Source organism: Schistocerca cancellata, chromosome 5, assembly GCF_023864275.1.
Source record: "Schistocerca cancellata isolate TAMUIC-IGC-003103 chromosome 5, iqSchCanc2.1, whole genome shotgun sequence".
Classification (NCBI taxonomy): domain Eukaryota; kingdom Metazoa; phylum Arthropoda; class Insecta; order Orthoptera; family Acrididae; genus Schistocerca; species Schistocerca cancellata.
This window is the reverse complement of record NC_064630.1, coordinates 830,236,427-830,252,602: the sequence shown is the minus strand read 5'-3', so window position 1 is coordinate 830,252,602 and position 16,176 is coordinate 830,236,427. Positions and strand designations below refer to the sequence as shown.

Sequence of the window (16,176 nt, the reverse complement as noted above, 5' to 3'; positions counted from 1 at the left end):
CGAAATGTATGTTAAACGATTTCCAGGAAAAGAGAAGGACCTCAGTGATACCAACAACCCTCAAACTCAGAGCTGCAATTAAGCTGCATAAGAGTGATATGCCCTGAGGTCGATTGTTGATGCGAGTGAGAGAGTGGTTTATCACACTGAAAAATTCCTTGTAGATTATTTAAACAAGTATTATTAACATCTCACTGATTTCAATATACGAAACACAGAACATCTGGTTAATAAACCTTCGAATTTAACAATGCTTCTCGTTACAAGCATGTACTCCAACATTCCTAAAGACCAAGTCCTTTACATTGCTGCACAAAATTTAAGAACATACAGTGGTAGACCGACAAACGAAATAAAAGAAATGCTCTTATTATTTGGCACAATTTCAAAATATAATTATATTGATTTTGGACCACGCATTTTTATTCAAAAACTTGGGCTGGCAATGGGTTCGCCGCTCTCATATTTCTGTCAAAAATTTTAATATCGTTTTTAGAATATGATGAAATGACGCAATTTCGAACTGAAGCTAACTGAATCGTTAAATGGTGCTCATATGTAGACGACGTGTTGTTGTAGCACAGGGGCACTAAATAAGACAGTTGCAATTTTGAAGAAAAAAAAAACAAACAGTTTCAATAACGACATCCAGTTTACCATTCAACAAAGTGCCGATGGAGTTTCACCCTCTCTGGATCTCATGATTACGCTAGAACTAACCACCATTCATTACCACATTTATAGGAACCCCACCACTACAGACTTGGCAATTCATAGTACATCTAATCATCCCTTGCCATACAAAACGGCCGCATTTCGGGCATTAATATTTCCAGTGAATCCAGGGATAAAGAATATCAGCTGATTCGGTACACTGCATTGTTACGATGTCTACTTCGCAGAAGATATCAAAACGGCATTTTGAGAAATAGATCCAAACGACAAAAAACCGAAGAGCAGCTGTAGTCACATGGGTTAACGAGGAATCTCGCATGCAGGACGGCGCTTCTAACCACCGCACATCCCATACTTCGGTGACCGACAAGTCCCATAGTGCTCAGAGCCATCTGAACCATTTGAATTCCTTTTATTGTAATTGTATTCCACTATGCATGGTTACCCCCCACCCTTGTGTTTAAAAATAAAATAGGAATTGTATTTTAGGTGTTTCCACACTTCACATGTAAAACTACTACCCAACTTTCTCTGCCACTGTTTACGACTCTATTCCTGTGTCGCTTCGCGTTGCATACGCCCGTTTTCCTTTATCAGTGCCGGCTCCGTTTCAGCTCCGTTTGTCGAGGTGCTCACTGTGGATGTTGCCACAACGTTGTCTATGTACGATTTCAAGCTTTCCTTTCTCCAGACCTAGATGGCGGTCCATTTTCTAAGCGCCATTGTATCTACACTGGACTTCCGTTACCTGTCGTGCAGTGCTTCATCAGATTTCTTTCGCCGTACGACATGAACGTACGTATCATCATCTACGCATGATTCGTTTTATGCTTTTGCAGTACGTCTTACCGCATTATCCTTATTCTTTATTTCTCTATCGGGATAATGCTCCTTGCATTCTACCTTTCCCCAGTCTTTCTTCAGCTAGGTCGCCTATTTTGCAAGCAGCATTTTATCTAAAGTGCACCTGCGTTACCTAGTCTTCGATCATACAAGTTTTACTTTATGAGATTTGTATTATTTTGCCAGTGTGAAGGTCGCTTTCAACGTATACATCATTTGTTGTACCTTTTACATTCATCTGGTTTACCACTCTATTCTTATTTTAGTTCTCCTGTATGATGCTGATGTTCCCTGCATTCTGCTCTATTTTAAATTTGATTACCGATTTCTTGACGGGTAGACGTTTTCATCACAACTAGACAAAGAACGTTTGATCACCTACTAACTAAATTATGAAATAAATAACAATGCGTAATTTTTCCTATGTTGCTTGACGTATAGTTCAACTAAATTTTAACTGAACCCGGATTCGTTTACTCTTGTTTATATACAGATGTAACCCTTGAAGATGTGGCACTAACGCCGCCAAACTAGCTGGATAATAAGTAATGATTTATGATACAGCAGAAGTAGTCTTTTTCTTAATGGAAAACTAGATTCCAATAACGCCATCGTTTCCCCTCTGACCACCAGTCCTGTCTTTCTGCGCCGTGCAGTCGGGATGAAACAGTGCAGTCAAAGGCTTATCGGCCATGACCAGGAAAAAATTTCTGCCGTACAGGTAATGATGAAATTTTGTGATACCATATGCTCTAGCCAGGGATTCCTTCTCCAGCTGACTATAATTAATCTGAGCGATGCTCAAAGTTTTGCAAGCAAATGCGTTGGGGCGCCTTGTTTTGCCAATTTTGTGGGATAAAACCGCCCCGATGTCATGCGATGAGGCATCAACAGCAAGTACAAGTGGCTGGAGCAGATAGTAGTGCATAAAGCAAGGTTGACGAAGCAACGCATTTTTCAGTCTTTGGAACTTTTCGTCACAGTCTTTTGTCCAACGCAACGGTACATTTTTACGTCTGAGGCGGCTCAGAGGCGCGTCAATTTGCTCCACTTTAGGAATGAATTTTATGTAGTAAGTCAATTTTCCAAGAACGCTGTTCACTTAAATTGTTAGGAGATGAAAATTGTTGGAATGCTTGCAAATGTTTCGTCGAATAACTAGCGCCACTGGTGTCGATGATATGTACTAAGTATTCCATCGTTGTGCTGAGAAAACAACATTTCTGTAAGTTACGTTTGAGGCCCGCCTCAAAAGAACAGTCAAAACTTTTAAGGTGTTGTTTACGGTGCTTGTCGGGAGACTATTATGTCATTAAGACAATTAAAACTAGAAGGCACGTTGGACGTTACTTTGTCGAGAAATTTTTGAAACAACGCAGCACTGCCGAAATGTAGGCGTTGATATTCAGAAAGGCCGACATGAGTATTCTCAACAAATATGTTCTTTGCCTCTTCGTCCAATGGTAATTAAAGACAGGCTTTCGCAAGATAAATTTTTCAGAAGAACTGTCCGCCTGCTAGGCGATCCAAGATTTCCTTTATACGGGAGAACCGGTTGGAATCAACTTCTGTCTGTGAATTTCCCATGGTTTGAAATCAGCGCAAAGATGAACCTTCCCGTTTGCCTACGAATGACTACTAAGGGTGATGCCCACTGACTTGCTGAAACTCTCCCCATCGGAGGTTCGAGTCCTCCTTCGGGCACGGGTGTGTGTGTTGTCCATAGCGTAGGTTTAGTTACATTAAGTAGTGTATAAGCTTATGGACCGATGACCTAAGCAGTTTGGTCCCATAAGATCTTACCACAAAATTTGCTTGCTGTAAAATGCTTTAAGACTGCAACGGATTCCAGTCTCTGAATTTCTGTGGCGACGTTGTCGCGTAATGCACGTGGCACAGGGTGTGCGTGCCAAAATTTGGGTTGCGCATTAGCTTTCAGCGTAACGTGAGCGTCAAAACCTTTTCCACATCTTATAGCACCATCGAACAAATGCTGATAATTCTCACAGAGTTATTGAATTGCAACATGGGTAACTTCTGTGGTAGTGCTAAGCACATTGCCCTGTATGTCTAACCCAAAGGAATCAAACGCATCCACGCCGAAAGTATTTCGTCTCGTGCGTCGGCGAACTACAGTGAAAGGGACCTCTTCAGTCGTATTTTTGTGTTCTGCAGGCAGGCGACATGTTCTAAGCACTGAAAAGCTGTTGCCGTTATAGGCGGTGAGATGTAGACTTTATGATTGCAAAGGTCGTAGGACAATTTTTCCATATGTATGTAGTTAAGCAACATGAGAGAAGCTCCGCTATGTAGCTGAAAAGGCACTGACTGGTTACAACTTTGCAATGTCATCCACAGTTTGCGGTGTGTTATCTGAATACAATTGTCTACTGCACGTTGTGAAAAACTGTTCTTTGTGTCCACCAGCCCAGTAGAGCTAGTTGAGCGAATTTGAAGACTGCGAGAAACTTTTTGAGCCGGCCACTGCGACCGAGCGGCTCTAGGCGCTTCAATCCGGAACCACGCGGCTGTTACAGTCGCAGGTTCGAATCCTGCCTCGGGCATAGATGTGTGTGATGTCCTTAGGTTAGTTAGGTTTAAGTAGTTCCAAGTCTAGTGGACTGATGACCTCAGATGTTAAGTCCATAGTGCTTAGAGCCATTTTTTAGACTTTTTGAAGTATTAAACCTGTGTGTTAGTTTTCAACGTCTTCGCCTATCTGATTTTTGAGCAGGATAAGGCGCAGAATCTGAACAGGAATTCCGTTTCTGCTTCCCGTGTCAAACGGGGGAGGGGGGGGGGGCTTTCTATTATTTTGCAAGCAGACCGGTTTTGTACGTCCCGAGCGAAGACAAAATTTGCATTCAGTTTGTCTGAAGAAGCAATTCTCCGATCGTGGGTGATGTGGCATTCATTTCACGGATTACTTCGCTTCGCGCGGAGCTGGGGCCGTGTAATTAGCGTTGTTCCGGCCTGGCAAACGCTGCATGTGGTCGGGTGTGCGGTCGTGTTAGGCGGTGCTGAGTTGCGAGCGCTGGGGCCCGGGTTGTGGCTGGGGCACGGATTGTTTGTCTCAAGTGAAGCGATGACTGGTGGACGGAAACCTTGCTCGGCTATATCTTGAACTTCGGCTGTGTCTATAACTTAAGCACTTCACTGCGGTTACGGTTGCTATGATTTAAAATATCGGGCACTAATCTCTGATCTGATAGCTTGTGAGTAAGAGCATCACGAAGCATTTCATCCTGATAAGTTGCACCACAGACACAATTGAATTTACAGACTCTAGTCGTGCCTTAAAATCACGCAATCAATTTTTTATGGGATTGATAACTATGACACTGCGTGAGGAAAAATTTATAGCTTGCAGTAGCGACTTATGTTTGAAAAAATTCTTCTACTCTTGCTATTATGACCTCGTAGGGCTGGGTTCGTGGCTAACTGAGGGGAAGCCATTTCACTAGGGAGGAGGGGGGGGGGGGGGTAGGTGTACTGGTAATCTCCGGCACATGAAAGGAAAAATGTATGACGCGATTCAACTGTCCGGAGAGAGGACGGGGAAGCGGAATTTCTTCTTTAGCTTCTGGCGCATTTTGCTGCTGATTGCTTGCGCTTGTACGAGGCCAGAAACTCCTGACAGCAATTCTGTTCTTTGTTGACTCTGAAACTGATCGACAGATCTTAGACGGCGCTCAGCACTTAGATGTTGCTCTCCCTGGTTTACCATGATTCCTCAACTTAAATACTTCAACTAATACGTTTCAAATGTAACATACACACACACAAAAAAACTCAACAGAAGGAAAAAAAATTCTCCTGACGTGGTGTCCAAAGCTCCTTGTCGCACTTCCTTTTGGTCATCGCCAGTGTGTTCCTCTGCACGCTGCGGGGCTCTTTAGTGGATACAGGAGAGAGTAACAGACGCCGTTCATGAACAGAGAACGCAGATACCAATTTATTCCACACCTGATATCAAGACGATAGCGGCCAGTGCTGCTACCGACGCCCGTGACGGCGTCTCGTGCTGAACAACTGCGGTCGGCATGAGTGGCAACAACGGCGTCACACAGGGCGACTCTTAGTTCGCAGTCACTCAAGCCATTGCCATCACTAGTCGCAGGTCCAGCATTGACTCAGTAGTTCCACATGTTTCTCAATAACTATCAGGCCAACAGTCACTGTATGCGTTCGTATAAAAGTTAGTGATTAATGTTCAGACGGTCAGCTGCGTCTAAGGGACATGTGTTGTTCCTTTATGTAACGGTGAGAACCAAAAAGTTGACTTGGCAGAATTCACGTAGGGAAAATTTGTAAAATCGATTGATATTCTTTTATAGTCAGATCAGTTTAATATAATTATCATTAAACTGAATAAATTAATGTGTTAATCCGAAGCTACTTTTGCGTCAAATTTATTCCTTTGTACACTACTGGCCATTAAAATTGCTACACCAAGAGGAAATGCAGATGATAAACGGGTATTCATTGGACAAATATATTATACAAGAACTGACATGTGATTACATTTTCACGCAATTTGAGTGCATGGATCCTGAGATTCAGTACCCAGAACAACCACCTCTGGCCATAATAACGGCCTTGATACGCCTGGACATTGAGTCAAACAGAGCTTGGATGGCGTGTACAGGTATAGGTGCCCATGCAGCTTCAACACGATACCACAGTTCATCAAGAGTAGTGACTGGGCTATTGTGACGAGCGAGTTGCTTGGCCACCATTGACCAGACGTTTTCAATTGGTGAGAGATCTGGAGAATGTGCTGGCCAGGGCAGCAGTCGAATATTTTCCATATCCAGAAAGGCCCGTACAGGACCTGCAACATGCGATCGTGCATTATCCTCCTGAAATGTAGGGTTTCGCAGGGATCGAATGAAGGGTAGAGCCACAGGTCGTAACACATCTGAAATGTAACGTCCACTGTTCAAAGTGCCGTCAATGCGAACAAGAGGTGACGGAGACGTGTAACCAATGGCACCCCATACCATCACGCCGGGTGATACGCCAGTATGGTGATGACGAATACACTCTTCCGATGTGCGTTCACCGCGATGTCGCCAAACACGGATACGACCATCATGATGCTGTAAACAGAACCTGGATTCATCCGAAGTAATTATGTTTTGCCATTCGTGTACCCAGGTTCGTCGTCGAGTACACCATCGCAGGCGCTCCTGTCTGCGATGCAGCGCAAGGGTAACCGCAGCCACGGTCTCCGAGCTGATAGTCCGTTCTGCTGCAAACGTCGTCGAACTGTTCGTGCAGATGGTTGTTGTCTTCGGAACGTCCCTATCTGTTGACTCAGTGGTCGAGACGTGGCTTCACTATCCGATACAGCCATGCGGATAAGATGCCTGTCATCTCGACTGCTAGTGATACGAGGCCGTTGCGATCCAGCACGGCGTTCCGTATTACCCTCCGGAACCCAACGATTCCATATTCTGCTAACAGTCGTTGGATGTCGACAACGCGAGCAGCAATGTCGCGATACGATAAACCGCAATCGCGATAGCCTACAATCCGACCTTTATCAAAGTCGGAACCTGATGGTACGCATTTCTCCTCCATACACGAGGCATCACAACAACGTTCTACCAATGCCGGTGAACTCCTGTTTGTGTATGAGAAATCGGTTGGAAACTTTCCTCATGTCAGCACGTTGTAGGTGTCGCCACCGGCGCCAACCTTGTGTGAATGCTCTGAAATGCTAATCATTTGGATATCACAGCATCGTCTTCCTGTCGGTTAAATTTAGCGTCTGTAGCACGTCATCTTCGTGGTGTAGCAATTTTAATGGCCAGTAGTGTATTTCTCCACTTTAGGATACATAGCTAGCCAGTCCATTGTGCACAGTGATTGCAGCTCGTGTCTTAAAGGCGTGTTGGCCTCTCGATCTACTTTCCGGGTTAGGGTAGACATTGTTAGACGCAGGGAGTTGTGCAGTTGCCCCGTGGTCCCCGCTGCACTGCCGCCTCGGCGCCTGCCGGCAGGTGAAGGTGTCGACGTTCGGCTACTGGGGCGGCCCGCAGCGGTTGGTGGCGCAGCTGGCGGCGGAGCGGCGCGCCGCCGCGGCGGCGGAGGCGGCGCTGCCCCCGGGCCGGCCGGAGCGCATGCTGGCGCAGTCGGGCGCGCTGCTGCGGCGCGCCGCCGCCGCCTTCTACCTGTGCGGACACCTCATGATGCTCGCCTGGTACGCCTCGCCGCTCGTCGCCAACGCCGCGCTCGTCCCGGACCCCGACACCAACGCCACGCTGCCCAGGTGCGCACTAGTAGCCAGCTGTAGTTCACGTAAAGGCGAAGCAAACTTAAGATTACAATTTGAAAGTTATCCAGTTTTCGTGAAATTCCGACGCTGTACAAAAACATGAAAACACAAAAACTACAACACATTACCGTGCCTGATACTGTACAGGAAACAAGGTGGCAATCGAAACAACAATCAGTCGTCTCGAAATGGATAAATACGGGTCCTGTACGTTTTTCGAGGCAATCTCGTGGCACTCTCCTGCAAACTAGTGGCTACTTCACATAACGATGATGGAGGTGGGTGGTAATCGGGCACCCCTCTCTCCAAAGTACAACGCAAAGTCTCACCAATAAACTTCCTATCAATTCCAGGTTGATTAACAAATGTACACACTGAATCGTCCTCTCACAATTTACCCACGAACAACAGGAACAGTGAATCACACTTGTCAAGGATGGATCTCGACACCTGTCAAATCAAGGTCGAACCGTAAACGGCGAAACACAGTCTGACCGCGCATCACATCAATAAGCTTAACATAATCAACATTCATATTATAATCCGTCTACACATCCAGTAGATAGTAGGGCGCCATCTGCAGGCACAGTGTAGAGGCCGGAAAAAAAAAAAAAATGGTTCTGAGCACTATGGAACTTAACATCTCAGGCCATCAGTCCCCTAGAACTTAGAACTACTTAAACCTAAGTAACCTAAGGACGTCACACACATCCATGCCCGAGGCAGGATTCGAACCTGCGACCGTAGCGCTCGCGCGGTTCCAGACTGTAGCACCTAGAACCGCTCGGCCACCAACGGCCGGCTACGTCGGAAAGGCTTGCTGACGACTGACTGCCTTCTTACCAGATTCATCACTTATATAGCAATATACGAACAGGATGACATCAGTGGAGGCACAAAATCTGTCTTTGGTAGCCTGGAGATATGCAGTATTGATCCTCGTGGTCACAGAAACAGTCCTGCACGGAATGTGTGTGAAATTCCTGAGGGAACAAACTGCTGAGGTCATCGGTCTCTACACTTACACAGTATTTAAAATAACTCATGCTAAGAACGGCGGGCACACGTCCATGCCCTCCGGTGGGAGGGGTCGTCTAATCCGTGACATGGCGTCTCGAACCGCGCGGCCCAGTCCTCGACGATGTGACAGTGTGAAAAAGGGCCCTGTCGTCTTCGGGCACGGAATCACCATTGTGGAACAAACGTGAGATCCAGCCGATAAGTCAAAATATCATACATTCCCCGACGGCAGTGATGCAGCATTGCAGAATAACAGTGACGTCCGTGGAATAGCACGATGTACCTGCCCAGATCATCGCCGAATCTCGGCCACGTTTCGCTCTTGGGACGACGTAAACTCAGTCAGAAGTTGCAAAGAGCATCATACAAAACTCATCAGACAAAATGACTTTCTTGCTTTGTTCCGTAGTCCATGTTTTATGGCTCTGGTACAACGTTTTGCTGTTACAGACATTTCCATCACTGACGACCAGTGTGTAATTCCAACTGGCCCTGCAGTTCTCTGCCCATGGAGATCCCTTCGTGTTGTTTTGATGGTGATGGGGTTTCCGAGTGCGATAATCAGATCTGTAGTGGTATTTGCAGCTGTCATCCACTTACTTCTTGTCACACTCCTCTTCAGTGACCGTTCGGCTCGATGACTCGACACCCAGGTTTTCGCCCACATTGTGTCTCGACGGATGGCGTCTCCCCGCTTTCCCTGTACGCCGCATAAATCTTCGATATGCTGCCTCTTGCAACCTGAAACACTTTGACTGCCCCCACTGCAGAAGCAGCCAGCAGCCACCGTACGAGCGCCGACCGTCTGCCCACGGTCGTATGCGCTGGGCCCCGACACACTGCACTCACGACACTCCTCTGTCCACGGCAGACACTTGGACCGTATTGAGGACACTGCACGGGTGCCGTTCGTGGTTAGATACAACAGGGCCACCTGTAGGATTGGCTAGCATCTTCGTTTATGTTCGAGCACGTATTTCTCGCGGTGTTTCGATATTTTTGTCCAACTCCTCAAGAGTTTATGATAGTGAAGAAAAATGTCACTTAAATGGAATTGACCATCTACGAATTCAGGAATCAGTGACTTAATCGTAAGAGAAAGATCGTTAAACCACAAAATATTTTTAAGACAGTCTCGTTTCCAGCCATCAGTGCACGGCAGTCGGGTTTAGTACTCTGAGCGTCCTCGTACTTTGCCCTTCTTTCCACTGCTGTGAAGCACTTCGCTTCACTAAATTGCCTCTCGTAGAATTTCGGCGTAAATCATCTGAAACGAAGTTTCTCGCCATAACTGATAAGTGCTAAACTTGTTTTCAGAACACCATGTGTGTTTCTGTGTCACCGACATACACTATGCGGTTGTTGTATGCATTGCAACTTAGGTATATTATTTTGAAAAATATAATTTGATGCTGATGAATACGCCATATAATAACAACATACATAATTTCATCGAATTATGTTTGTGATGGACATTCATGTGTGAGTTACCACTTTTCGTTACCTAAGCAGCTGACAGTAGAAATATCTACATCTACATCTACATCCATACTCCGCAAGCCACCTGACGGTGTGTGGCGGAGGGTACCTTGAGTACCTCTATCGGTTCTCCCTTCTATTCAGTCTCGTATTGTTCGTGGAAAGAAGGATTGTCGGTATGCCTCTGTGTGGGCTCTAATCTCTCTGATTTTATCCTCATGGTCTCTTCGCGAGATATACGTAGGAGGGAGCAATATGCTGCTTGACCCTTCGGTGAAGGTATGTTCTCGAAACTTTGACAAAAGCCCGTACCGAGCTACTGAGCGCCTCTCCTGCAGAGTCTTCCACTGGACTTTATCTATCATCTCCGTAACGCTTTCGCGATTACTAAATGATCCTGTAACGAAGCGCGCTGCTCTCCGTTCGATCTTCTCTATCTCTTCTATCAACCCTATCTGGTACGGATCCCACACTGCTGAGCAGTATTCAAGCAGTGGGCGAACAAGCGTACTGTACCCTACTTCCTTTGTTTTCGGATTGCATTTCCTTAGGATTCTTCCAATGAATCTCAGTCTGGCATCTACTTTACCGACGATCAACATTATATGATCATTCCATTTTAAATCACTCCTAATGCGTACTCCCAGATAATTTATGGTATTAACTGCTTCCAGTTGCTGACCTGCTATTTTGTAGCTAAATGATAAAGGATCTATCTTTCTGTGTATTCGCAGCACATTACACTTGTCGACATTGAGATTCAATTGCCATTCCCTGCACCATGCGTCAATTCGCTGCAGATCCTTCTGCATTTCAGTACAATTTTCCATTGTTACAACCTCTCGATATACTACAGCATCATCTGCAAAAAGCCTCAGTGAACTTCCGATGTCATCCACCAGGTCATTTATGTATATTGTGAAGAGCAACGGTCCTATGACACTCACCTGCGGCACACCTGAAGTCACTCTTACTTCGGAAGACTTCTCTCCATTGAGAATGACATGCTGCGTTCTGTTATCTAGGAACTCCTCAATCCAATCACACAATTGGTCTGATAGTCCATATGCTCTTACTTTGTTCATTAAACGACTGTGGGGAACTGTATCGAACGCCTTGCGGAAGTCAAGAAACACGGCATCTACCTGTGAACCCGTGTCTCTGGCCCTCTGAGTCTCGTGGACGAATAGCGCGAGCTGGGTTTCACATGACCGTCTTTTTCGAAACCCATGCTGATTCCTACAGAGTAGATTTCTAGTCTCCAGAAAAGTCATTATACTCGAACACAATACGTGTTCCAAAATTCTACAACTGATCGACGTTAGAGATATAGGTCTATAGTTCTGCACATCTGTTCGACGTCCCTTCTTGAAAACGGGGATGACTTGTGCCCTTTGCCGGCCGAATTGGCCGCGCGGTTCTGGCGCTGCAGCCTGGAACCGCGAGACTGCTACGGTCGCAGGTTCGAATCCTGCCTCGGGCATGGATGTGTGTGATGACCTTAGGTTAGTTAGATTTCACTAGTTCTAAGTTCTAGGGGACTAATGACCTCAGCAGTTGAGTCCCATAGTGCTCAGAGCCATTTGAAACATTTTGAACCTGTGCCCTTTTCCAATCCTTTGGAACGATACGCTCTTCTAGAGACCTACGGTACTACGCTGCAAGAAGGGGGGCAAGTTCCTTCGCGTACTCTGTGTAAAATAGAACTGGTATCCCATCAGGTACAGAGGCCTTTCCTCTTTTGAGCGATTTTAATTGTTTCTCTATCCCTCTGTCGTCTATTTCGATATCTACCATTTTGTCATCTGTGCGACAATCTAGAGAAGGAACTACAGTGCAAACTTCCTCTGTGAAACAACTTTGGAAAAAGCCATTTAGTATTTCGGCCTTTAGTCTGTCATCCTCTGTTTCAGTACCATTTTGGTCACAGAGTGTCTGGACATTTTGTTTTGTCCCCCTACCGCTTTGACATAAGACCAAAATTTTTTGGATTTTCTGCCAAGTCAGTACATAGAACTTTACTTTCGAATTCATTGAACGCCTCTCGCATAGCCCTCCTCACACTACATTTCGCTTCGCGTAATTTTTGTTTGTCTGCAAGGCTTTGGCTATGTTTATGTTTGCTGTGTCCCTTTGCTTCCGCAGCAGTTTTCTAACTCGGTTGTTGTACCACGGTGGCTCTTTTCCATCTCTTACGATCTTGCTTGGCACATACTCATCTAACGCATAATGTACGACGGTTTTGAACTTTGTCCACTGATCCTCAACACTATCTGTACTTGAGACAAAACTTTTGTGTTGAGCCAACAGGTACTCTGAAATCTGCTTTTTGTCACGTTTTCTAAACAGAAAAATCTTCCTACCCTTTTTAATATTCCTATTTACGGCTGAAATCATCGATGCCGTAACCGCTTTATGATCGCTGATTCCCTGTTCTGCGTTAACTTTTTCAAATAGTTCGGGTCTGTTTGTCACCAGAAGGTCTAATATGTTATCGCCACGAGTCGGTTCTCTGTTTAACTGCTCAAGGTAATTTTCAGATAAAGCACTTAAAAAAAATTCATTGGATTCTTTGTCCCTGCCACCCCTTATGAACGTTTCCCAGTCTACATCCAGCAAGTTAAAATCTCCCCCAAGAACTATAACATGGTGGGGAAATCTACTCGAAATATTTTCCAAATTATCCTTCAGGTGCTCAGCCACAACAGCTGCTGAGCCAGGGGGCCTATAGAGACATTCAATTACCATGTCTGAGCTTACTTTAACCGTGACCTTCACCCAAATCATTTCACATTTCGGATCTCCGTCAATTTCCTTCGATACTGTTGCACTACTTATCGCTATAAACACGCCTCCCCCTTCACTGTCCAGTCTGTCTCTGCGGTATACATTCCAATCTGAGTTTAGGATTTCGTTACTGTTTACGTCTGGTTTCAGCCAACATTCTGTCCCTAGTACTATATGGGCGTTGTGACCGTTTATTAATGAGAGCAGTTCTGGGACCTTTCTGTAGATGCTCCTGCAGTTTACTATTAGCACATTAATATTGTTATTCCCTGTTGCATTTTGCCTACTACTACCTTGCCGCGTCTCAGGAGGCGTCTTGTCGGGCCTAGGGAGGGGATTCTCTAACCTAAAAAAACCCCATGTGCACTCCACACGTACTCCGCTACCCTTGTAGCCGTTTCCGGCGTGTAGTGCACGCCTGACCTATTCAGGGGGGGACCCTACATTTCTCCACCCGATAGCGGAGGTCGAGAGATTTGCATCCCAGATCTCCGCAGAATCGTCTGAGCCGCTGGTTTAAGCCTTCCACTCGGGTCCAAACCAGAGGACCGCGATCGGTTCTGGGAACGATACTACAAATAGTTAGCTCTGATTCCACCCCGCCAGCGAGGCTTTCCGCCTTCACCAATTCCGCCAACCGCCTGTACGAACTGAGGATGACCTCTGAACCCAGACGGCAGGAGTCATTGGTGCCGACATGAGCAACAATTTGCAGTCGGGTGCACCCAGTACTCTCTATCGCCGCCGGTAGGGCCTCTTCCACATCTCGGATGAGACCCCCCAGCAAGCAGAGTGAACACTTGCCTTCTTCCCCGACCTTCCCGCTATTTCCCTAAGGGGCTCCATCACCCGCCTAACGTTGGAGCTCCCAATAACTAACAAACCCCTTCCCCGTGTGCCTGCTCGGACCTTGCTGAAGGAGCAGCCACATGTCAACTCACAGTCAGAGCGGGCGATGCCACACGGCCAGCCTCCAGATTGAGCCTCCGCCTAGTGCGCCGCGAACGCCACTGAACCCGCCACTCCCCTTGGGGAGAGGGTGGCCCAACCGAGCCCGGTACCCGCGAAGATGTCTCGACAGCAGGGACAGTGGGTGAAGCATGTAACACCTGGGGTGTACCTTGCGACGCACCAGATTCCCCACTGCCGCTACACTTCGAGGCAGCAGCCTGAAGATGGCTGACCGCGGTCATCAACACGCTCAGCTGTTCGCGAACAGTGGCCAGCTCCCCCTGCGTCCGTACACAGCAGTCACACATCCTATCCATCCTAAGGAATCAATTTACTGAAGAGAGTTAATCAACCTTTAACTAGACTGCTAATTCACTAAAGGCGGCTGTTTATTGACTAAACTGTGGTTGCTAGCCACTTCTTGTAGAAAACAATGAAAATAGCACTACCTGTCTCTGGACTGTATTGAAAACAAACACTAGCACTACTGCCACTATGGTTGACTAAAGGGACTCTCTCTGACTGTATTCAAAACAAACACGAAATCTATGGAACTATTAATAGGACTCGACAATTAAAGCTTCCTAAAAGCAAAAACACACGGAAGAAGAAGTGACAAGTAAGAAAAATACAGTTAATACTTAAATTAAGGTAGCTCGCTGCACAGCAGACGTGAAGCGGACGGCAGTTACGACGACACTGACACTACTGAGAGAAATATGAAGTTACGAGGGGCGTTCAATAGGTACTGCAATACCTTTTCTCTCAAATAGTTTCGATTGAAAAAATGCGGATTTCGTTGTGGGACAACGTGGAATATTCCCACTTGAGCCCTTAGAGTTTGATGAACTTCTCGTAGGTGGCGGTACTATACGTAGCTTCAAATTGGCGTCTGTAACAGAGGTGCGTTCCAAGCAGGGGGCTGTCAGGCGGTAAACCAGAGCGTCGCAGATACTCACAAGCGCTTGCAGAGTGTCTACGGAGAGCTGGCAGTCAACAAACTCACGGTGCGTCGTCGAGCGAGGCATCTGTCATCATCACCAGAAGGGCGCGCAAACCTGTCCCATCTCCCGCGTGCCGTCCGGCCGCACACAGCGGCGACTGCTGCAGTGTTGGGACGTGTGGACTCACTCATTCGAGGTCGTTGACGGATCACAGTCAAACACCTCGCTGCACAGCTGGACACTCCTGTCGGTAATGCTGACACACTCGTTCAGCAGTTGGGGTACTCAAGTGTGTGTGACCGCTCGGTTTCTGGTTGCCTAACAGAACATTTCCACCCGTTTGGCCGAATGAAGGTTGTCGTCCGTGGTAAGCAGTACGTGGGTGATCGGGAGGTTACTGACGGAGCAAGACGTTGGTTGCGGCGTCGACCAGCGGATTGGTACTGTGCGGGAGTAAAGCCGTCGCACTGAACGGAGATTATCTAGAACAATAGGATTTTATAGTCAAAAGAATGGCGAAGAATCAGCCAATCTACTTTCAGAAAACAAGTGTTGCTTTACTTATTGAACAACCGCTGTATTTTCTGTAACAATAATACGTACTTCTGCCATGACGACAAAATGAACATCCAGCAATGAATTTAACTTCTGTTAAATGCGCAACCAGAGCTACAACATGTTGCCCAAACTACTTATTTTAAATTTGTTTTTGTGGTGTCACCGCCAGACACCACACTTGCTAGGTGGTAGCCTTTAAATCGGCCGCGGTCCGCTAGTATACGACGGACCCGCGTGTCGCCACTATCAGTGATTGCAGACCGAGCGCCGCCACACGGCAGGTCTAGAGAGACTTCCTAGCACTCGCCCCAGTTGTACAGCCGACTTTGCTAGCGATGGTTCACTGACAAATTACGCTCTGATTTGCCGAGACGATAGTTAGCATAGCCTTCAGCTACGTCATTTGCTACGACCTAGCAAGGCGCCATTATCATTTGCTATTTATCTAGTGATACATGTACCGTCAGACCGATGTTCACCAATTATGGATTAAAGTTAAGTATTCCAGAAGCTACGTACTTTTCTTGTTACTATAAACTCCTATAACTGTTCGAGACCTCACGCCAGCCTGCGTGAGCTTAAACGCGTGCCATTCGGCTACCAATCATAGTGACTTGGCTGTCTTGACAAGTCACA

The 16,176-nt window shown here is 46.4% G+C and overlaps 1 protein-coding gene across 1 annotated transcript in view; it reads left to right on the top strand.

Moving 5' to 3' along the window:
- The window catches only part of LOC126188828 (odorant receptor Or2-like), a 109,049-nt gene that overhangs the window by 14,374 nt on the left and 78,499 nt on the right, over positions 1-16,176 (top strand). The window contains exon 2 of the mRNA XM_049930441.1: positions 7,527-7,726. Coding sequence (XP_049786398.1) covers positions 7,527-7,726 — 200 coding nt within the window. The remainder of the gene's footprint in view (positions 1-7,526; positions 7,727-16,176) is intronic.